We start from the raw sequence: 23,642 nt of genomic DNA, 5'->3' as shown, positions 1-23,642 counted from the left end.
GCTGCAGCCGCTCCAAAAGGATTCACATGAGAACATGGGAAGGAATCATCCAAATAGCAGTCCGGAAGCCCTTGAAACGTTGTCTGTCCGACTGTCCCTGCCTCCTACCGAAACATTTTGTCATGTTTTGGCTGCTCATAGACTTTAAGGTAGAACTTTTCCACAATACCTTTTTCATTGCAAATGCACGCCAATCTACTTTCACAGACACCGTTCATTCAGACACTGAGAAGCTGAATTTACATGCTTACACTTCACTGCTACCATTTATCTTCTGAAAGTGCCTGCTTTGGTTTCATGCATTCTTTCTACAGTGCTGATTTCCTGTCAAAATTGGCTATGGAGTTACTGGTCGAGAGAATGCAATTAGGAACATGGAGCGAGCTCACAAGCGACAATTCGACAGTTTGTGTGGTTCATGTACACAGCTGCAGTTCAGAAGTCCAACTCTGAGCCTGACATAGCACTCGGCCCTATTCTCTTCTCTTTCTTTTTGGTTGCTTCCTCTCGCCGACAAGAGATTTTATTCAGTGCACAGCATGGTAGGTTGGGAGGTTGGTAGAAGAATCAGCCGAGTGGTGGAGCACAACTGCAACTCATTTTTTTCATGGCAGTATTTTAACCCATTTTCGATTACTCCGTCGTCAGTCTGTGCTCTGCTTTGTAACATGCCTGTTCCAGGATTTCCACTGCAGAGGCAGGAAGCGGTATATTCCAATTCCCCACAGGTACAGAAAGACTTGTGCAGATGTACAAGAAGACAGGGAAAACGAGCTGTATCTTTTAGCTTTCAATTATTATTATACAGTTCAGACTTCAGAGCATATACTGCAACTGCACTAGATGGAGACAGCAACCAAATTTCTGCTGGAAGAATGGTCGCATTTGGCTCTAATAATGACTTGTGACAGCTTCAGCATGTCAATCTCAAAGCAAAGGGAGATGCTAGTTTCCAATGGCCTGAAAACAACTTAACCCTCGGTCGACGCACAGGGCCGTTCGATTTCGATCCAGCGTTCACCACGTCATCTCCTACCTCCGATCATCTTGTTCCTCGATTTGTTCTGCTTCACCTTGCCGTGTCCCCACCTGCCCTCCCGTGGTCAATGGTGTCTCCACCACCTCAGCGTCCTGCCCACGTGTCCGCCACCATCACCAGACATACCTTGCCTACTGTCCCAGGTAAGGATGAAAATAAAAACGGTAATTCTTGGTATTTTGAAGATTGTTTTCAAAAAAATTTGATTATAGCAGTCGAAAACAATAATGAAAATGGAAAAAGTTTGCATAAATGATAACAAAAATGATTTTAAACTCTTTCGATCATTTTTGAGTTTTTTCATTTTGAGCCAGAAATTACCACCTCACATTCTGAGCAGAAAACCACCCTCCCCGAATTCAAAACCATGGCGGCTTAAGAAGAGGAGGCAGGCCATCAACTGTGAAAATAGAAGAATTCAGGGAATGGAAGCATATGAAAGTGCAAAACAAATCGCATCCGGTATAGAGCTGGGACTTGAGCCATGTCATTCTTCGGCTGCCCATAGCACGATATTTTGGCACAGTCTAAAGCACGACACGGTATGAAATACTTTGGGCTGGGCTAGCACAGCACAAACACGAGGGCCGTGTTGTGCCTAGGATCTTGGCACAATAGGCATGTCGGTACGGTACGAAAAGAGTACAACATAATCTGTATGATCATTTCTCCGTGTTTATCCTCTAATCTCCCTGATACAGAGCATGAGATACTAAGAGCATCTCCAACCAAGCCCTCTTCTCACCCCCTATCCTACATTTGAGGAAAAAACGATGAAAATTGATCTCCAACCGACCCCCTATCCGACCCCCTTTATTTGAGGACCCCTCAAATCTCCTCCCTCATCCCCTACATTTAGGAGCTCCTCATCCAACCCCTCATTTGGGAGAGAGGGGAGAGAGAGGAGAGAGAGTTACCGGATATTAATAAAATAGAGATGATTCGAATATAGGGGGTCAAATATGAGGGGTCGGTTGGAACATGTTGAGAAATAGAGGATGAAATCTGGATGAGGAGCCCCTAAATAAGAGGGATAGGGGGGTCAAATATGAGGGCTTGGTTAGAGATGCTCTAGGTGCTATTTATTTAGTGAGAGATGATAAGAGATAAATACGTAAATATGAGAGATAATAGAAGATAAATATGTAAGTATTATTAAACGATATAAAATATGAGAAAAATATATGAAATAATAAAATATAAATATATAAACATTATCAGACACCATGAAACATGATCTATCTAAACCAACATAGCACGACGGCAACACGATATGCCAAAGGCCGTGTTTGGACCTTCCTAGAATTGACTGACACGACACAATGAGCCAATCGTACCTACGACGGAACGGGGTCGTGTCGGCACGACCCAGGTCCTAGCTCTAATCCAGTGTTTGAAACTACCACAACAATTCGACCATGTGATGCACTGATTTGCTTCCATGCCAAACTCATGTAAGGCATTGATTACGTAAGTGGCTCTCTCTGCCCGCTCTGATCACAGATATTACACAAACCTCAGAATGTCATTTTTTTACAGCAGTAAGGGGCCATCTTGGGAGGCAAACCTCCCCGGTAAAAGGTATCACGCTGGAAATCACTATTACAGAATTCCAGTGAGTATGTGTGGTACAACAAAAAACTATTCTCTCGCTCTCTTGAGCAGATACCGGAGGGAGAAGATTCCTAGAGCAAATGTTTGCCAAAACCACCCTGTAGCATTCCTTGGATCAATCCTTTTTGCCAAGAACCAGGCACACACGGCTTCACCAAAATACCCTGTAACTGACGCTACAAAGACTAGACGAATCACCAACATTGAACGGAAAACCAACAAATGGATGTCAAGCACCCATTTCAAGCACCCATTTCAACGGCCGACGGGTGGAAGACAAGCAGCAGAAAACACAGCCAACATCCCAAGTGTTACAGCCAACCAAGTAAATATGGTCGGGCCATCTAGTTCTCTTCTCTTGCGCTCCTGCCAATAGGAGATAGTTCAAGCCAAGCCTTCCCGAGGGCTTACCATAGGTACATATCCAAGTTCCTCTCTATCTTTCAGGAATGAAAAGTAGTGTGTAACATTAGATGTATGATGTACATACCTTTGGACAATAGTACTGATATCTTATTTATTCTCACTCGTCAGATACAACTATTATTGCAAGTCTACGATCCTAGTCAAGAGCAGTTCAGTAGAGATATCCCTGGAAAAAGATTGATTTTAAAAGTAATGATGAATAGACATAACTAATATACTTCATATGCATTGTTGAACTTGCCTCTTAGCATTATATCGGTATTTCATACTCCCATACTCGGACTGAAGAAATTACATCTAGCCATAACATAGTTGCCATTATATGAGAGGATAGTAACAGAATCAAGGCGTATACGCCTAACAAGAACATAAAGCAATCAGATATTGCCAGAGGGGCTGCGTTAAGTAAACTGGTAACACACTAGAACATCACCAAGAATTGAAATTTGAAACACAGAAAACTCATAAGAACATGACAACGAGGCCTACCTTATATACTTCAGCAGGAAGAATAAGAGGCTGAGGGATCCATTTACTATCTAGCCATGGATAGAATATTGTGGATATGAATAAAAATATTCTCGAAATGGCAAGGGCGACTGAGGTATCCAGCATAACTCAAGGAACTGCGTAATCCAAACTTCGAAACAGAGGGCTGATGATAAATTCAAAAGTATGGACATGCAATCCTGCAAAACAATTATAGAACAATGGGGCAATGCAATTTCGAATATATAATCACTGCGCTCTATATCAAAACCATTTCAAGCCAACAAAGGGGACGCCACTCTTTAGGAAGAAAAGTCTACATACTAGACTTGTTCAAAAGGTTGAGTATTTACTGGATGTACACAACAAACAGAAAGATTGAGTGCATGTATTGTGTATAATTATGTTGTTCAAGTAATGGAATCTGGGCCTCTGGGGATGCCCTGTTATGGAAAAAATGAATTGAGTATAATCTATGTAAAGTGTTAAACCTCAAAGTTTAGAGCAAGTGAGAGGTAAAGTAGCCGAATAATTACTTTTACGGTTATATAGTACAACTGTACAACAACTGAATAGATATCGTTAACGATGACATTACTGCAAAAATAAAGACAGCAAACACCTCTGTTGTCTCCTGTACCTAGACTAGGCTCTCATTTGTTCAGATTAAAGTAACCAACCATGTCTTCAGAATGATACTATGATTAGACAAAAAAAAAAAACACAGATTGCATCTGTATGTGAACAGCAGTAATAAACTCATAACATAGTACCATGAGTATCAATATATAACAATATAGTACACACTACACACGAAGGCTACAACAATTACCATCGCAGATGAAATAGGCCTGACCAGCTGCTACAGGAGTTCCCTTCCTGTCAGGAATGTCATCTAAAAGTCCCATGCTTGCCAGTATCAGAGCAAGAACAAGATTATCTATATAGACACAATCTGTTTTCACATCTGGCCCCCAATCTTGAAGAATGCTAATCCCAACTTTGCAAGGGACAGGGTTCTTGGAAGATGTCGCTCTTCGCTTGGCCCATAGATAGCAGCAGGGCGAATGGCACATGTATAAAGACGAGTACTTTTATCACCCCTGTAAGATTTCACCGAATCAGTAAGAAAGGCTCCATGGTATCGGATGACACACTGATTTACAAAATGAAACCAAACGATTATTGTGGTTTTCGATCCTTAAGGAGCAAATATGCATGACATTGGTAAGGTTTTCAATAGAAGGTAAGGTACCACGATATAAGGAATTTTGCAAAGAGTAGCATTAGCATGAACTACTTATTTCTAATTGTCATTTTGGACATCAACATGGTCTCCAATAAAATAAACACCTTCGCCATTATTTGTTCCTAATTGTGTGTTAGCAAAAAAATATAATGATATGGAAGTACTTTGACGGCGAATCCATTAATATACATTATATTATTTCCATGAGACAAATCTAGTAAACTCTTTATGTTTATTGTGGTCAAAGTTTTAAAAGCTTGACTGCATGTATTATAGAACAATATCTATTTTGGGACGGATGTAGATGTTTGAGATGGTATGAAAATAGTTGGCACCTCTTAGTTAGCTCACTGTAATACTGTATGCATGGCATTGAAGCCTGGCAAAGGAGAAGCGTAAACTTACTTTGCTGGCCGCCCATTACTCTTCAGCATCAACTGTTCAGCAACTGATTTGCTGCGACCATAAGCATCAACATGGTCTTCAATGGGAAAATAAGGCAACGCCTCGTTTCCATTGGCAATTGGCTCTCCTCCGAACACCACATGTACGTGCTTACATACACAAGCCTTCTAATGCCATGCTCATGGCAAGCATCCAGTACATTGCAACTCCCATTTATATTGATCGCATTGGCTCTACCAGCCTGCACCATTTCCTTCCCCGACATGCCATAAGAAGAAAGGTGGAAAACACAATCCACACCGCGGAAAGCCCTTCCCACATTATCCTTCTTTCTAATGTCTCCTGCAGCACAAACCACCAGTAAAGTAATTGACGATTCATTCCACTCATCAGAATATCAGTTATGGTTAACTGATTGCATCGAACACAAAAATTGAGAGTACGCAAAACATGATGGATATTGTTTGTGCTACTGTGACTATGTGCAGAAACAACTATGCAAGAGCCACTGCCTACTTAGAGCCACACAGATGAGGGAGTACGAACACAGTAATCTCCTCCAAGTGGTCTCTAATTTGCAGCTTGATTTAGAAGTAGATCAGATGGAGTCTATGTGGATTTTACTGCATTTGAGGAGTACAGCCACAGTGAAGTAAAACCGCGGTGACTAGTGATGCAGCGATCTGAACTGAGGCTAGGGAGCTACCTTGGAAGAGGCGGACTCCGGCGTCGAGGAGCTGCTGGGACCAGGGGGAGGCGGCGCGGAGGTCGAGGGATCGGACCTCGCGGGAGCCGCGGCGGAGCAGCTCCGAGCAGAGGGCGGCGCCGATAAAGCCCTGTCCGCCCGTCACCGCGAACCGCACGCCCTCGATCCCCCTCGTTCGCGCTCAGATGCATCTCCACACCTATTCCTCTCCTCCCCCCCCCCCTCCCGACGGGTGCGCGTGGCTTTGCGCGCGCGCGCAGCTGGGGGGCGGAGGAAGCGAGGTGGATGGAGTAGAAGACGCCGGCGACGACGACCCCGCAGCGGTCGTGCTACTGTGCTGCCTGAGACGAGACCCCGGCTGAAGTGTGCACGGTGCGGCCAAACACGCTTGTTGATCCTGCAGTACGAATTCCCGAATCAACAGCGAACTACACCAGCAAATTTGGAAGGATTTATTCTTCATCGAAAATTTAGGGGGGAAAAAGCATAGACCATGGGTTTGTACAGTAGGACAACAAGACGACATTAGCCTGCTCAGAGTCAGTGCACAGGGTTCTCACTTATTCATGGTGGTCTTCTTGTTCGCCGGCCGGCCGTACGGTGACTTCGGGCTGTTTGGCACACCATGTCACGTGGACGGTTTACGCAACTTTTTCCTACACCTGGGTCCCGATCATCGGGGTTTTTATCCTAACAAATTAATTACGGAAGATAATTTTAAGGAATTTTTTACTGAAAGATCTTTACGAGATTTTGATATATATCATCCTTTTTGTCTCAGAATTGATATGCACAACTGAGGAAAAAAAATATATGACATAAAATTTTTTGTAAAACCTACTGTTATAAAATTCCCTTCCACCGACCACCATGTCGCGTGAAGAGTGTACGCCACCTTTTCCTACACCTCGGCCCCGATCACCGAGCCTGCTCAGGCGCGTTCGCAGTCGACTACGCGCGCGCGGGCCCTCGGTGCCCACGCAGCGGGCGCGGGGCAGTCGGGCGTCCGGGCCGCAGGGCGGCAGCGCTGGCCGGCTGGGGCAAAGGGGAAGGGAGCGTGCAGTGTAGAGTAGTGAACAGCACGACCACGACACGAGCCCGGCGCTGCCATGGCATCTTCAGCGGGCGCTCCCCGGATTCGTGCAGGCCGCGACCAAGTTGAGCAGCATGACTTCATCACACAGTACCGTACTATTAGCCATTAGGCAAGTCGTTTCGTCGCATCAGGGTTAAATGATTCCCTGGTGATAACATGTTGAGCAGCGTTGCTTTCATCATTTGGTAACACTTGGAGTGAATTTACGTACAAGAATGGTTACAAAATTAGGTCCCCAAGCGCGTGACATTCTTGACAGGATGTGAAGAGATCAAGAAGTCTGGCGATGTGGGATCCTCCTGCGAGTATCCGACAACGGAGGGGTCTAGGTGGCTGGCAGAACAGGCTACAAAAGCTAGGAACAAGAAGAGCATTCGGAGCTTGGATTCCATGGCAAGTGGCTAGCTGGCTGCTATTTCCTTTCATGATATGTGCAGGATTCATGAACATCTTTATACTCACCAGCTACGTTTCTTGCAAGTTGCAAGTAATTCACTGCACCTGATATGGCCCTTCTGGTTGAGCTTTGGAAGAGTAGTGCTTTGCTTTACCAGGAAGCTGCTGTTGCAGGTATGCTTTTGTTCCATAAGATCATATACAAATGCTTCCGGTGCTTCTACAATGCCTCTTATGATGTTTAAGTCTTGCTTTAGGCAGCATGATGCATTAGAATAAGAGTACCTTATGCTTGCAGACCTGCACACCTGTAGGAGATAACTTGTTCAACCATGCGAAGAAGCTGCACAGTGGTTATTTAGAAGGATAGTTAAATATCTTTTGCTTATGTGCTCAAGTCATCACCAAACAGGAGTACATCATAGTATTCTACTAGTAGAAGAGGGAAAGGCGTCATCTGAACTGTGACAAGAAAAAGCGTGCAGCGCAAGAAAAGAGCATGCTTATAACTAGTGATTAACGAGCAGCTCGGCTCGTTAAGCAAGAAAAAGAGGCTGCTTATGACTAAGGTGGATTAACGAGCAACTCGGCTCGTTAAGGCTCGGTTTGTTAAGGCTTGTTTGGATACTGAGCTAGTTCGGCTCCACTCGCTAAGACTAATGAGTTGAAAAGGAAGCATGCTCGGCTCATTAAAAAGCTCAAGCTAGCTTGTTTGGCTCACAAGCCGAACATAGTTCAACTTCAACATGTTATACCCATGATGATATGACCAAACTTACCAATGTGAATCAATAAATACAAAGAATCTTAGATGTTTTGACATTCAATATAGTTTTTATGAATACTAGGCTTGCCTTATAGATTGAATGGCAAGTTGAGCATTACCAAACATAATAATATCACTATAATATTAAGCTCAAAATTTGAAATTGTCGTATTTATCGAGCCTAACGATCTAATCGAGCGACTCGTGAGCAGCTCGCTGAAAAGATAAGATAGGGAGGAGGCTCGGCTTGGTTTGTTTAAAAATCCAAGCCAAACAGAACTGAACCGAGCCTGTCAACTCAAGTCTTTTTACCAGCCCTACTTATTATAACCAATACATGTAGACATGTGGTTTAAGCTGCGCTGATGCTACAAGCTCTGCATATGCAGGCTTGCTCCATCAACTCATTGTCCCAATGCATCCATCGAACAGCAAATTTTAGGGCTGTACAATGCAAATTGCAACACTCAAGAAGTAACTCGCCTTCAGAGAAGAGAAGAACAAAACAAAAATAGTCGGGCCGGCAGGTTTTGATTGCCATAACTCGTATCATCATCCATTCAATGTGATGGAAACTCGATAGTTAGGTTGGAACTTAGTTCCATTGCACCAGAAGCTTATGTTGTTGCCAACGAAATCCAGTAAATAAAGTCACAGCCTAAATACTTCATAAGGCCGGAAATTAAAGCATTAGCTCCAGAAGAAAACGCTTAGAACCGCAGCGACAAAGAGAACATCCAATGGCTGATTTTATTATCACATCGTCGGGTTGTTTATGGAAGCTCCAGGTTCTGCAGTAGTAATTAGAGCAGCCCATCACCTAGTACAAGTTCATATCACTTGCTCCACATTATTTGTTTTGCTGGAGCTGGAAATGAACTCTTACATTTAGGTAAACAGGAGCAGCCCACCACCTATTACAAGTTCATATCTGATGGGCATCTGCAGTTGATGCCCATCTCCTAGTACAAGTTCATATCTGAAGGGCATCCGCTATCGAGCCAGCAAGGCTCAGCACCTCAAATGGAGGTTGTTGGCCAATGCCTTTTACCGTGTGAGGGCAAGAGTCTGTGATCCAGAAGTAAGCAAACTGGTCACCCGGCCCAGCTGCAAGGAACAGATAAGCAACTAAAAGTCTATATGGCTGAAAAATTGGAAAGTGGATAAACTGACAATTACCAGAATTAGAGGCCATGAAGCGTTCATATGACTGCTTAGGGAACACAGCATGAGTCACATAGGCACTGACTTTTGAAGCACCATGAGCAGCCAGCACTTTCTGCAAAACACAGGACAGAATTGAAAATTTCAGTGTTAAGTAGCAGTGAAGAAGGAAAACAGCATATGCCACTAAAGTCCATATATTGCATCATCATTAACTCTTAACATCTGTTGACTGAACTGTGATAACTTGCAAGAGTAAATCACGCGAATACCAAAGTCAACCAACAAATTGAGAGTCAAAAGGAGTGTAAAATTGACTCTTGCTAAGAACATGTTTCACAACGGAAACACTAATGTTCCACTATAACTTTTCAGGACCTTCTTTTTACTAGCAGTAGTGTCCAATGTGCATTGAGGAGTGTGTTACTTTCTTTGCCAGATGAATTGAAGAAAAGAAAGAAGGCACGCCAAAATCTGCTTCCATCATTGTGGGATTAAGAAAATTCCAAACTGAGTAAATAGTAAGACATATAGCTATGTAAGCACTGACTTCTAGTGTCATGACCAAGAAAATAATATAATTCATCATACCTGGCATTCTCTAAGAGTTCCCCCAGATTGCACTAAATCATCAACAATAACAACATGCCGCCCTTCAGGATTTCCTTCCTTAATTCGAACTATCCTCTTGTCCCCTTCACGAACCTTGGCACAGACTACCTATATAATCAAACAGCTCAACATGAAATCCATGAAAAGAACACAAAAATTGGGCAATTTGACAACATCATGCATATCCGTCTTTACAATACAAGCTAAGCGGAAGTTGAGTTAGACATATCGAAGCGTGAAAAGGAGCCCGCTGACCATTGGGAAGTGTTGTAATTGCTTGTGGAACCGCTTCCACGCCCCATCATCAGGGAAGGCAATCGTAATCTGCACACAACATGCCAAAGGTCAGGAGTAGAATAGGAATTCAGCATAAAAGAAAGCTCAAAACACAATAATGGATGCCCCTACGCACATTGTCTGCATCTGGGAGCTGGCGCAGGCGCTGCAGCAGGAGCGGGATACCGGTCTCGAAGCACGGCAGGACGTCGTCCCCGAAGTAGAACCTCTCCTGGAGCGCGTGGATGTCGTAGATGACGACGCTGGTTGGCCCACCGCGGGACTTGGGAATCATGGAGAGGATGCGCGCGAGGGTGAACGCGGTTGCGACGTCCCCTTCTTCCTCGACGCGCTCGAAGGAGCCCGTGGGGAAGAAGGGCAGCACGAGCGTGAAGGAGGCGATGAACAGCTTGGGCAGCGCGAAAATGACGGAGATCTGCTCGAAGATGACCGCCGGCGAGCTGAAGGACGCCAGGAACGCCACGTGCTGCCCCCGGATGTCGTGTGCCTTGTTGATGAACAGGTTCGGAAACCCGTCGTCGAAGCTCCTGGCGGTGGGCCACCGCACAAACACAGAGGTCGAGGGATTAGTTTGGCTGACTCCACGGAATCGGCGAAGCGAGAGGAGGAGGAGGAGGGGAGGGTGGTGTACCGCCAGTTGATGGACTGGAGCTCGATGGCGTCGGAGCTGGCGGCGACCTTGAGGGCGAGCTCCTCGCACTCGGAGCAGTAGAAGAGGTGTATGTGCTTCTTCGCCTTCTGCTTCGCGGCGGCCGCCTCCATCTCGTGCTGGCGAGTCGCGGCGTCGGCGGGGGCAGGGGGACCCAAAAAGAACGGCGCGGGGAGAGGCGGGCGCTGCTCTGACGGGATAGGTGGTGCCGCTTTTATCGAGACGCACGCGCAGCGGGCAGGGCGGCGAATATAATGCGAGCCTAGTGCTCTAAACCCTAGACCCCAGCCGCGGCACGAATCGAACCGTGATGCGAAATTGAGAATACAGAACACGGCGAGCAAATTGGGGAAGAAGATAATGCGATTTTATAGACGGACGCGAAGGCACGAGGATATGCTATGCCTAGAAGGATTTCGGCATGGAGCGCGCCGCCGGCTGAACGCGACGGCAACCTGCTCGAGGGTGGTGTTGTTCTCCACGGAGACCATCATGAAGCACGCAGCCATCGTCATCGTCATATGTCGAAGTCGGAAACTCGGAATAAGGTGCCTTACTGGTGAAAAGGCATCATTTTTTTACTTTAAAAAAAGCATGATGTGTTGGTTGTTCCAGTAAAACGATGAAAAAGGGTATACAAGACATGATTTAGCGAAACAGGGTCAATCTAGTTAAACAACACGAGTTTTACAGAAACTAGGGAACCACGAGAAGCATCAAGAGCCTCAACAAAGAACCAAAACGTGTACTGGTTTATTCCCCACTTGACTGGTGGGATATGGTGATTTACAATGGCCCATCCTGTGTATGTATTATCCTTGAGCCAAAAACAATGGAGTTATCATAAATTACTTAATCCAAAAAAGGGCTACAAAATTGACAACTCAAAGAACGCCAAAACTTTTGCAGTGCGCCAATCGCTTTTCGCCTAACGGCAATCTGATTCAAGTGTCTGCAACATCAACATGAATGTAAAACTGACGGCCTTTCCAGTAGCATACCTCGCTTACGGCCGAACCACGCTTAGAATCGGGAGAATGGAGGGCTGAGTTTGTACAAGTCCTAACTCACGCACTCGTCAGATGTCGAACAGCTCTTTTCCAAGAGGAATTTAGGCTCACTGGGATATACAAAGACAGTCGCTGCTGAGGTTGAAGGAGTCAATGCGGCAGAATACCTCACTGAAGTTACTGTGATCCTTGGCAACTGTTGAGAGCCGGAACCAAGCGGCACAAGCTTATGACTAACAATATGCTCTGATTTCGGCAGAATGAACGCAGCATGATTGTGAGCCCCAGAAAAAACGAAATTCTGAGAATCAACAAGGGAATACTTGATTTCCTGAAGCAAGGACGTTGAATTGTGGATCTTCACATAGAAAGTGAAAGAGGTTCCAAGGATAGCATAGGGAGGGCACTCCATGCTCAAAACAAGCGGCGGCTCCTCAATATTGACCTCAGGTAACCTTTGTTTCATGATAACATGGCTCTCTTGATCCTCTCCAAGGCTTGAATCTCTTGACCAGTTCAGGCAAATTTCACCTAGATTGAAGTTTGAATTGATAGCCCGTGGGTGGACTGAAAATATTCCTTTGTATTCTTCACTAGGACCAATAACAGCATGTCCACTGGAAATCCCGCTGATCTGATGCACTGAGCAGAGCTGATTTCCATCATTATCAGGTTCGATAGTCATCGAGTGCAAACGCAAAGGCACCTCTGTGCAATTTCTAGCATTCACAATAAGCATATTAGACTCATTCATAGCAAGAGAACAATTTCTATCATCGCCACTTGAGGATCTGATCCCAGATAGCAACAGGAGTTCCCGCCTAAATGGTCTCAAAAACTGGTGACTAACTATCAAGGGCATCTTCCCTTCGATTTGCAAGCTTCTATGTGTGTTAAGCCTATGCAATGCTGCTTCTTCACTTGAGCCTAGGGAATAACCAAGTGAAACATAAAGCATGACTGACTTTGCTCGATGCCATTTGATCTCTAATTTGCATGACCAGGAATTACCCACACTCAATTTGGGAACAGATACGACCCCAAATGAGTACTGAATCTTTTTTATGCTATCAACCCCTTCCTTTAAATCTTTGTCCTCGGACATAGCTGAGACACCAAGAAGCTCAACATGATGACTCTCAGATTCCTCTGCTTCCCTTGGACTCATCAATAGACCACCACCTCTGGCGTCCACAAGGTTAATTTTCAGCTCACCATAATGAACTGCATGCCCTTTTGACAATATGGTCACTGGTACAATAAATAACTCTCCAACTAATGCAGGACCAGCAGAATTTAAGACAAGGTCAACTTGAGCGTCTGGCTCTTCAACTTGGATCAGTTTCTGCCCAGAAAAGTCAAGAATATTGTCCTTTGTAGGCACTGTCTCCACTTGGTCCTCAAATTTCCATAATGGGAAGTCTTCCATGGAAGCAGGACTTTCAGCTTGGCAGCAAATCACAAGGTGTTTATTTATCGTCACCTTCACCGACAAACATTCTAGCTTTCCACTCTGTCCTGCAGAACATAATCATATTGTTATTTCCATTATGAAACTAGAGATAGGAAAACTATCACTGATAACATGTGTATAGGGAAGCTTCAGCTCAAGTATTTGAGCATCAAGGAGCAAATAGCCAAACCCCTAAACCATGAAAACCGAACAAAAACAAAAATAAATTAGCCTTAACTATAGTCTCAACTTTCAAGATGCCAGATAGCATTACTCTTCTTTTCATGCTGCCTATTTTTTTAATATAAATGTGACTATTTCCTGCAATAACTAGATAGCTAGCCAGCATACATATTCATTTTGTTTCCCCTGCAATTTTCTATTATTGTACAATTAAAGTGTTTGTTCTTATCTGATTTCTTTTCCAATAGGTATGCCTTGTGTATATTAGTATATGTATACATCATATAGCATGCTAAGAGTACACGTGGATGATATACCTTTACAGTTTACACTATATGTTTCTCATAATATGCATGGGGATATTCTGGTCATAAGAAAAATATCTCATTGGACTGTACCATATGGATTAGATTGTCTTTTTCTGATATTATTAATTTTCCCTCACTAGTGGGGGTATTTATATGATTTTTCTTCTTCACTTGACGCGGAGTGTAACATCAACAACAAAGCCTTTGTCCCAAGCAAGTTTAGGTAGGCTAGAGATGAAACCCATAAAATCCAACTAAAAAGATGGTGATAAAATAATAATGATAATAAATGTACTAGTAATAGTAAAATAAAAGTAATAACAGTATAAGGAGACTGATGCATAAGTATAGTTCTGGCACGTGGATTGCTAACTTTTACGCACTTCTATCCGTGGATAGTGGTGTCAGTGTAATAGATAAGGGAGACCCTCACAAGGCGAGCCTCACACCACCAAATGTCAGTCGGTAATAGATATTTTCAAGACCACATGACTCATCGTGCGACCAGCCCCGTGGTCGCAGAGGGAAACCCTTTTTGGTCGCAGGGCAGGTATTCACCTAATCTATCATGACGCATTTAATGTCATCCACTCAAGTATTTTTCTTCTCCAGGCACTCTCTTTCGGCAAGCGAGGTCATGGGCAAGCGTGGTGGAACGGTGACCTATCACGTAGCATTTAATACTATGAGATGGCCTGGCCGGTAAAGTGACATCGTTCGGTGATGGGACCGGACGTGCAAGACGATCAGAGCAGAGCAGGCATGCCTCTCCAACGTCCTGATGAGCTAGGGGTAGTTGGTTTCGTCAGGGATAGGTCTGTCGCGGTGTTTGCCACGGTTTGTTTGTATATTTTCCTCTTTTCCCTGCTATATAAAGGGAGGGGGAGGGGAGTCCGAGAAGGGGCATAGAGAACACTCTGTAACAAATTCACTCAATCTATAAAAAAATACACAGGACGTAGGGTTATTATCCCACAGGAACCCTGAAACTGGATAAATCCTTTTGGTTCATTCAATACACACCCGCAAGAAACGTAGATCAACGCGTCTGTCGTCTGGTATACCTCAAATTCATTGTCAGGGATCATCCTCCAATAAATTCTTTAGGAATATTTCATTCCTTCAAGTCTCTATTTACAAACTCCTTCTATGTTAGGTTTGATCGATCCTTACCTCTTTTCACATTATCAGCATGTCTCAGTATCCCGCTATGCACAGGTGACTCTGAAGGCCTTCCGTTGGATATGTTCAAACCGTCTCAACCCATGTTTGACAAGTTTTTCTTCAATTAGTGCTACCTATACCCTATCACGTATATCATTATTTCGGATCTGAATCCTTTCTTATATAGCCACAAATCCATCGCAACATACGCATCTCTGCTACACTTAACTGTTAGACATGTCGCCTTTTAGTTGGCCAACATTAGGCACCATACAACATCACAGGTCGAATTGCCGTCCTATAAACCTTGCCTTTCAGCTTTTGTGACACCCTCTTGGCACAGAGGATACCAGAAGGTTGGCGCCATTTCATTGATTCGGCTTTGATTCTATGACTAACATCTTCATCGATATCACCATCCCTCTAAAGCATCGATCCCAAATATCAAAAGGCATCCTTGGCAACCACCTCTCCACCGAGACTAACACCTTCTCCCTCATAATACCACCAAAATCGCACTTCATATACTCGGTTTTGATCATACTAAGTCTAAAACCTTTCGATTTTAAAGTATAACTCGACAACGTGGAGTGTAGCATCCCAAAAAAATATCGGCTAAAAATAAATGAAAATAATATTCATGGGTTTTCTGTTTTTCGTGGACTAATGCTGAAATACACAAAGGATCTGGCTTTTGCTAATCCAGGTCCCCACATGAAGTCTCTAGTCTCACCAGTTATTTTCATATATTAAGAGCGTGAGCCAGGCATTCAGCAAGATTTAATTATGACATATGACAGCAAGTGGACGAAGACTTAATAAAATGAAGAATATATAGTGACATAAGAGTACCTGATTTAACTTCATGTGTCAACCGCATCCATTTATTGGTGAACAGTGTAAGAGAAGAAGTAGCTTCAACTGCTTGGTCATGCAAATTTGAATTCAAAGGAGAATCTTCCTGTGTACTAAGTATCACAAAGTTACAGTCAGACTGATTAAATTGAACCTCCAACTGATCAATCACAACTGGAGATGGAAGATGAGATAACAGTGACACACTGACAAGCAGAGGTGAACCAGGTTTTACAGACTGATCATGAAAAGCAACAGATGTGATAAGCACCATTCTTAGCGGACTTATTTGATCAATATCAAGGTGAGTAAATTCTTCCATCCCATTATTAAATCCATCATCAATTCCTTCTGGTGACTGTTTTCCTACCAAAATATTAATAATTTCCTGCTGTATGTTCTCTCTCATGGAAATCGTAGGAGAACCTGCAGGCCCAATCTTACTTTTATTTTCTCGATTTTCCACTGCACTACCAGAAAATAATGGTAATGCAGCCATCTCTAGGGAATAAGTGATAAAATCCTTCAGAGAATTTAGTTTCCTTGAGCACTCTCTCAAGTACCCTAGGTTTTCCCAAAGCAAGGTGGTCCAACCCTCTTGGCGGTATAGACCAGCAACACCATCAAAAAGTTGTTTTACATTGCTAAAATCCCCAGCTGCATAGTATTCTATGGCCATTCCACCACTACAGGCAGAAGCCATTCTTGTTGCACCTATGCTCTGAAATGATTCATAAGCTTTTCTGAACAATGCAATTATCTCGTAAGAATCTTGAAACCTTTCAGCTTCTGACAAAGCATAGCTGGTGTATTCAGTATCAGCAAGGCTGCAAACACAGTTTGACGTATAAGTACTCATATAAAAGTTGTGTTACATTTAAGAACAAGTATCAAGGAAATTACGGCAGCACAGTAACTGTATCTCCTTGCTCCAACAAGCGCACATATTGGCCAACATATACAGAAGGCATTACTGACTCAGGTATTCCATTAACTCCAGTGGTAAGGTTTACCGTTGACGAAGAGCACTCTATGGCATACCTCTTCTCTCTCAAGTAAGTTGCTGCTAACTGTCAGAAGGGAAGGTACGATAAATCAATTATTAGTGTAATCAAGTAAATGTAGTGTCTCCTGTTGCCGTGCTGCGCAAAGATGTAAGTTGGACCTGATAGTAGTAAGCTGGCTGAAATTCCCATTCAGTCAATGCATTGTCAGCAGTACCAAATCGAGGAGATAGTGTATCTGGAACAGTTGCGGATGTTGTTTCTATCAGCTTGCCAAAGACAAGGAACTGCCTGCTAAACCATTCCCAATGAAGAAAAGCAACTTCTGGTGTTCCGACAACCCGCTCATAACTTCTGATATACTTACGGAACCATGTGATTGCTTCTACTACTTTCCCGGCATGAAGTAGCAAAGTTGATATCTTAAAGTGAAATTGCTCAGCAACTGCTTTTATCTCAACTAGGCGCTGGGTTGGAGGCAACCTTGTTGAAGTTGCAATCATCTAAATATGAGCACATTGTCAATGGATGGTGCAAAGCCAACAGAAACTGCTTAAGAAAGTGTGGCAGATCAACCAACAGTTAAAGAATTTTGGATGAATGATAACCCTAGTTTCCTTCTCTTTTTGACTTCTGAGAGAATTCATTCAGCATGCCAATTGTTTATTCAATTAATTGTCAATATTTAAAAGGCAATAGCAATTAAGGGATAGGGCTGTGATCACACCTCACGCAAAACCCAAATGCCTTCCTCGTAGAACTTTAATGCTTCTGGCCAATCCCTTCTGAACTCCGCATAAACAGCAACCTGGTGCACCAGAGTAATGTGGCAAATGGAAAGATCAGAACAATGTGGAAAAGTCATTGACAGTTTCTGCTTAAATTATCAATTAAGTGTAAATAAGAGGTTCTCTTAGTTTCCAGCGCTTCTACACTGGCACCTAAAATTATTAACAGCACTAAATTGAAGGGGACAGAGGTTCTTACCTTGAAGCAGTAGCGGATACTCAGGGCGACGGAAGAAAAGCTCCTCTTCTCAATGCGAGCCTTTATTCTTCGCCCTTCCTCTATATAGAATGATGAACATAACTTGGCAAAAACATTCTTCAATCTGCAAATACGGGATATTACACAAATTATCACACATACCTCCAAGGAAATTACCATAAACAAAAAATGGAAAAGATTTTTCTACAAAGTGGAACGGTAAAATCACAGAAAAAGAAGTTTCAAAATACAGACTTGTTGAGAGATCTGTTCCATTCTGTTTCGTCTTGCTCAACCAACACAACCAGGTGCTTAGAATCAATTTCCGCACGTTTTCTGAGGGCAACCGTAACATCCTCGCTCAGCTCATCTGCAAAATATTATTGGGATTCCACTTACAACCTTCACCATAGTTGGCATTCCATTAGTCTGCTAGTCATTGCATAGAGAGAAGAAATCGCTGAAACAGCCCGAAGAGGGTACTTACCACCAGCTTGAGGTTGTATAAGGACCACCACTAATTTAGTGTTTTTCCCCTGAATTACAGATCTGCCCAACAAAAGAGAATCACTACTTTGCATTTGCAAATTCTTTTTTTTTTTTTTTTTGCGGGAATTGCATTTGCAAATTCAGCTTCTGCGATATTAGCTGCTGCTATTAAACTGAGTGATGTTTTCCCTAATTCCCAAGAGATTGAGAATGTACCCATTTGCATGCCAACACTCTTAATTAAACCTCTGATAGTGCACGTGTCAGTTTGGGATCGCCAATGCAAAAATATTCAGATGACGTACTTGAGGTTCTCGAGATCCGAGCAGGCCTGGAGCCACTGAGCGGGGTCGCCGGAGACCTGATCGACCCGGAACAGCGCGGCAACGGCAACCGGGAAACGGGTGCGGTGCTTGAGGAGCCAGTCCTTCTTGAGGATTCCAGCGGGGGCCTGCGGCGACGCGAGTGGGTCGCGGGTCTTGCCGCTGCGTGCGAGGATGGAGGCATTGGCGAAGTCCGGGAGCGCCAGGGTGTTCATGGGCGGCTGCTGGGAGCTGAGCGACGCCGAGATTGAGGGGTGCAGCTCTGGGCACCCCACGATGGACACGAGCGACAGCGGCGGCGTCCGCAGCTCCTCCGGGTAGTCCTCCATGGCCGCCCGCCCGCAGCCGCGGCGATGCTGCCGGGCGAGTGGCTCAGGAATGGGTATGGGCAGCGCCGCGGCGGTGGTGATCGCCGTGGCCCGGGAGGACGGAGGGGAGCTCGGATCTGCGGTGGCTGTTGGTTCGTTTTCAGATCGAATCACGTTTCAGGTGGGGGAGATGTAATAACCTCTCTACTACGTCTACTACGGAGTATACAAAGCAGTAGATGGTTTCCCGTCACATTTTCCCTTATTTCACTCTAATCTAATAAAAACTTTTAAAATATAAATAATTTATTAACTTTATTATCTACCATATTTCTCTAGCCTCCTCACCTCCTATTGTATACATATATGAAACCATTTTACTAATAAAAATTAATTAATTAATTAAAAGAAAAAATTACGGATAATCTACGCATAGTTTTTTAATCTTATTTGAAATCAAACTACGATATTGCTCATAGCATGTTCACATCCCATAACTTGAGTATGTGATTGATATAACCATGTTCAATATTTATATATTTTTATAACACATAAGCACTTAGCTAATATTATAATTTGAGTGTTTTCTACTGTTTGGAGGGTCTTTCTGTGATTTCACAAAAGAAAAAATTATAAAAACCCACTTACATGACAGGGGACTTCATTTACCTACTCACAAGAACTTTTATTTCTATCTTACACTTGCAAATTTAAAGTATTTTCATATACCTCTTAGATCTATATATCATTTTAACAGTCACATGTTTGCATCACATGGTCATATATCCTGCTACGTGGCCTCCGTTAGCTCATCCAATGTGACGGGCGTACGAATTGGTTCATCTTCATAGCTCTTACGGCGATCAGTGCGATCACTGCAATGAATGCTATTAGGCCCTATGTGCTGGGCAAATGATTGGTGTTGGCCAATTCAGCGCTTGGCAGATGATCGACACTAGGCAAAGGGGCGCTGGGCAGAGCGGCACTAGGGCGACGAGGTTGGGAGTTGGGAAGGGAGCGATGCAACAGAGGCGAGCCATGAGAGTTATAGAGATAAGTCAATCCGTACACCCACCACGCTAGACGAGACAATGTAGTCCACGCGGCAGGATCCACGGTATGCGACGTACATGTGTGACAATCAAAGCGACATATGGATCTAATAGGTATCTGAAAGTGCTTTAAATTTATAGATGTAAGACTGAACTAAAAATTCTTATGAGTGGGTAAATAAAAACCTCTATCATATAAGTGGGTTTTTACAATGTTCCTTTCAAAAAATTACTTGGGTCAAATAGCCAGAATCAAGGCAAAAATCGAAAAATAGAAAATATATGCTACCGTATTTGCTAAAATTAACAACATAACGGCGTGTTTGAAAATTTAGCATCTATATTTGGCACTTCAAACACCGAAAAATTAATTTTTGTACCTGAGATACCAAAAACGATGGGCTTGCTTATATTCGGTACCTAAGGTGTCAAATGCGGTTCACAGTGTCGTATTCAACACATTAGATACTGAATATAGGCCGGGCGTGGTGCTCACATCCCTTCATGTCGCGTCATCTCGGTGCTTTCGGTGCATCTCCCCGTTGCTTTCGCTTTTATCGATTTTTTCAGCCCAGACGTTGTTGTCTCCGCAGCTTTTAGCCCCCGCGCAGTCGTCTTTTGCTATAGGATGAGAGCAGAGTGGTAAGGAGCCGCAGCGTGGGAAGAGAAGAGACGAGCATCAGCGTGAGCAAAGGAGAAGCAACGCGAGATGACAAGGAGCAGCAGCATGAGGAGATGAGCAGCATCGCGAGGAGAGGAGAAACAACGCGAGGTGAGGAGTAGCAGCAGTGCGAGGAGAGAAAAATCAGCCCGAGGCGAGGAGAAGCAGCAGCGTGAGTTACAAGTACTTAAATTGTGTAGTTAATTAATACTGGCAGCAATAATTGTAATTAGAGTATTTATATAATAGTAATTAGCGTGAATTTGTATAATAGTAATTATTTGCTTATTCAGAGTAAGTAGATTATATAATAGTAATTAGCATAAATTTGATTAGTCACTGTAATTAGATTATTTAATTAGTTTAATAACATGATGGCCTAACGGTGACACTTTGTGCTAGTAGCGACATAGGGTGATAGCCTATTGCATGCATGCTTTTTGTAGGTGTAAGTAGGGTGTCGGTGCAATGAGAAAAAAGAGAGAAAAGGAAAGGAAAAAGGTGTAAGTAGCTCGCGTGTCCCTCGCCCTCGCCTTAGTGCCGCCTCCCCTCCCAGCTATAAATAGCAGGCCGGCACTCCCTCCTTACCCATTTCACCACTTCCGCCACCGCAGCCCCATTTCTCGCCTCGCCACTGCTCGCCGTCGACCATACGCCACCGCCGACGAGCTGCCGAGAAGGACCTTAAGCCGACGCTGCCCGCGTGCCACCGTCCGTTGGCCCGAAAAGCTCGACGGGAGCTGCCTTCGCGCGAAGCCCGAGCCGCCGTCATTCGTCGTCCCCACCGCCGACCACAGCCGCCGCTTGGCACCGTCCGACCTCACTGGTGAGCCCCCTAGCCTCCCTAGAGTCCCTAGGCTAGCTAAGTAAGCCACCCCATGCGCCAATTTGGCTGATAGCCACACGCCGATGCGTTTGTGGTTCGGCCACCGCGTCTGGTCGCCGCCGGCACGTGCCTGTGTCGTATGTGTGTTCACCGGCCATCGTGCCGAGTTCTTCGGGACCGTGAGCCCCGTTTTCATGCAGGAAGAACGCCTCCCCGTGCAGGGGAGGTGCTGCCGAATTTTGCCGCGCCGCCGCTTCCCCCCCCCCTCCGGCGCTGATCTGACACAACCGCCGCCTCTCACCGTCGTCGCCGTGCTGTCAGTCGAGTTCGTCGTGCCGCGTAGTGCCCCGGCGTCTAGCTCTCGCGGTGAAACCCTAGCGGAAACTCGTCGCCGGCGAGCTTCTCCGCGCCACGCCATCGTAGCCCTCGCCGCCGACGCCAAATCCCCCTCCCCTCCGCCTCGCGCTGCGCACGTGCGCCGTGGGCTGCCCTGCCGCGCACCCCCGCTTGGCCCACCGGCCGGCCAGTCGACCAGGCCGGCCTGTACCGCAAATGGGCCATGCCTCCTGGGCCGGCCCAGGTTCTAGAGGCCATAGGCCGTCGGCCCGATGACTCTGTAGGCGCACTGTGCGGGCCCATTACTGTAGATCCGAGCCCGGCCTAGGCCCAGGCCCGGCCCATCCAGGCCCGGATGGAGCCCAAGTGGGTCCCACTTGGTCACTGTTCATATGGGCCCCTTTCACTGTTCAGTGGGCCCCACCTGTGAATAGTGTCTTTTCATATTTTCCTGAATTAAATCTTCCAGGAGCCGTAACTTCTCCGTTCTGGCTCCGATTTCGGCGTTTCCTTCGCCGAAATTCTTTAAAAATCAAGATCTACTCATTGTTCAACTTGTGTTGTCTGTTAGGGCTAGTTTGGCTTTTCAATTGGTAATAATCGGTTCTTCTTTAGTTTAGCCGTGTTGATCGTAGTTGTGAATTACAGAGGAGCAAGAGCGGGAACAAGAACATTTGTTTTGCGAGATCTGTGCTGGGATTATTCAGGCTGAAGAGGATCCTGACTTTGACCAAAATCAAGAGGAGAACTCCGAAGAAGGCAAGTCCTATTTTCCTTGATCATATTGAACCTATGTTTTCCGATAATCTACATGCTCAACTAAAACTGGGAATACTACTGCATGTGCTATGTATTACGCTTTTGCAATTGTTTGTAGTAGTTAATCCTATCAACACTTGCCATGCCATAACTAACTTCACCCAGAATACATATCACCCTAGGATTACCTATTGTTATCTATATTAACGATGGAAGACGTCTTGATATCTAGCATGCTTAGGATTGAATACGTCTCCTCAGAGGCGTCGCTTTTAAACTACATCTCCTCGGAGATGATAAATTATCATTATCCAATGACAAATCATATACCATGAATCCTTGATGGATATGAATTTCGTGATGGATGTGAGATCCTTGTTAGTGTGTGGGATATGGTGGGTGGTGTGTAAAAATTAGTGAAAACTGTTTTGGCGGGGGCAGGTAGAGTAGTCCTCTGTGGGAAGGGATGCTCTTGGGGGCATGTGGTATTGTGGGAATACTCGTGCTGGGAGATACCCACCCCGGCCGCTTAAGGACCGAGTCATTGCGGCCCGTCTAGCCTAGCCACTACGTACAACCATGCGTCCTGTATGGGCAGGACTTGACTTTCCTTTCACTGGACTGGGTCGGACATCATACCAGGGGGCTGAGAGCAACGAGCAGGCAAGTACTATCCTGTCCCACATGCTTGGAGGTTTCTAGTACTGGTCAAGGCTTAAAAAGGGATGCTGGCCTTCGGAAGCATGCAGCTCTGGTACTTGGGCGTGTCTCGTGGAAAAGCCTGGCAGGAAATGTGTTATGGAGGGTCTCGCTATGATTCGCTCCCCTGCATGCAACAGTGGGAGGCTGAGCATATCGCGTGGGTAAAGTTGTACAACCTCTGCAGAGTGTAAAACTATTCGAATAGCCGTGTCCACGGTCATGGACATGCGACAGCAGCAATCGCGTTGACTAGACTCAGGGTGCGTGTGTCTTGATGAGTGAGTGTGTGGACTAGATGTCCGTATGTTAATGTT

At 44.7% G+C, this 23,642-nt stretch overlaps 1 protein-coding gene and 1 pseudogene across 1 annotated transcript; both read right to left on the bottom strand.

Moving 5' to 3' along the window:
* Positions 1 to 2,340: 2,340 nt before the first annotated feature.
* On the bottom strand, positions 2,341 to 6,510 carry LOC133919664 (uncharacterized; annotated as a pseudogene).
* Positions 6,511 to 8,912: 2,402 nt separating this feature from the next.
* Positions 8,913 to 19,165, bottom strand: LOC133919663 (uncharacterized). The gene is made up of 14 exons (XM_062364123.1): positions 18,667 to 19,165; positions 18,360 to 18,421; positions 18,128 to 18,242; positions 17,873 to 17,996; positions 17,613 to 17,693; positions 17,047 to 17,388; positions 16,785 to 16,951; positions 15,879 to 16,708; positions 12,086 to 13,436; positions 10,375 to 10,786; positions 10,218 to 10,286; positions 9,942 to 10,070; positions 9,366 to 9,465; positions 8,913 to 9,293 (listed from the first exon to the last, which is right to left on the bottom strand). The coding sequence occupies exons 1-14, from the start codon at positions 19,011 to 19,013 to the stop codon at positions 9,160 to 9,162; spliced, it is 4,263 nt and encodes a 1,420-aa protein (XP_062220107.1). The 5' UTR covers positions 19,014 to 19,165; the 3' UTR covers positions 8,913 to 9,159.
* Between the last annotated feature and the right edge of the window lie 4,477 nt (positions 19,166 to 23,642).

Source organism: Phragmites australis, chromosome 5 (assembly GCF_958298935.1).
Source record: "Phragmites australis chromosome 5, lpPhrAust1.1, whole genome shotgun sequence".
In the NCBI taxonomy this organism is placed as follows: Eukaryota; Viridiplantae; Streptophyta; class Magnoliopsida; order Poales; family Poaceae; genus Phragmites; species Phragmites australis.
The sequence above is the reverse complement of the archived record's forward strand: the minus strand, read 5'-3'. Positions and strand labels throughout refer to the sequence as shown.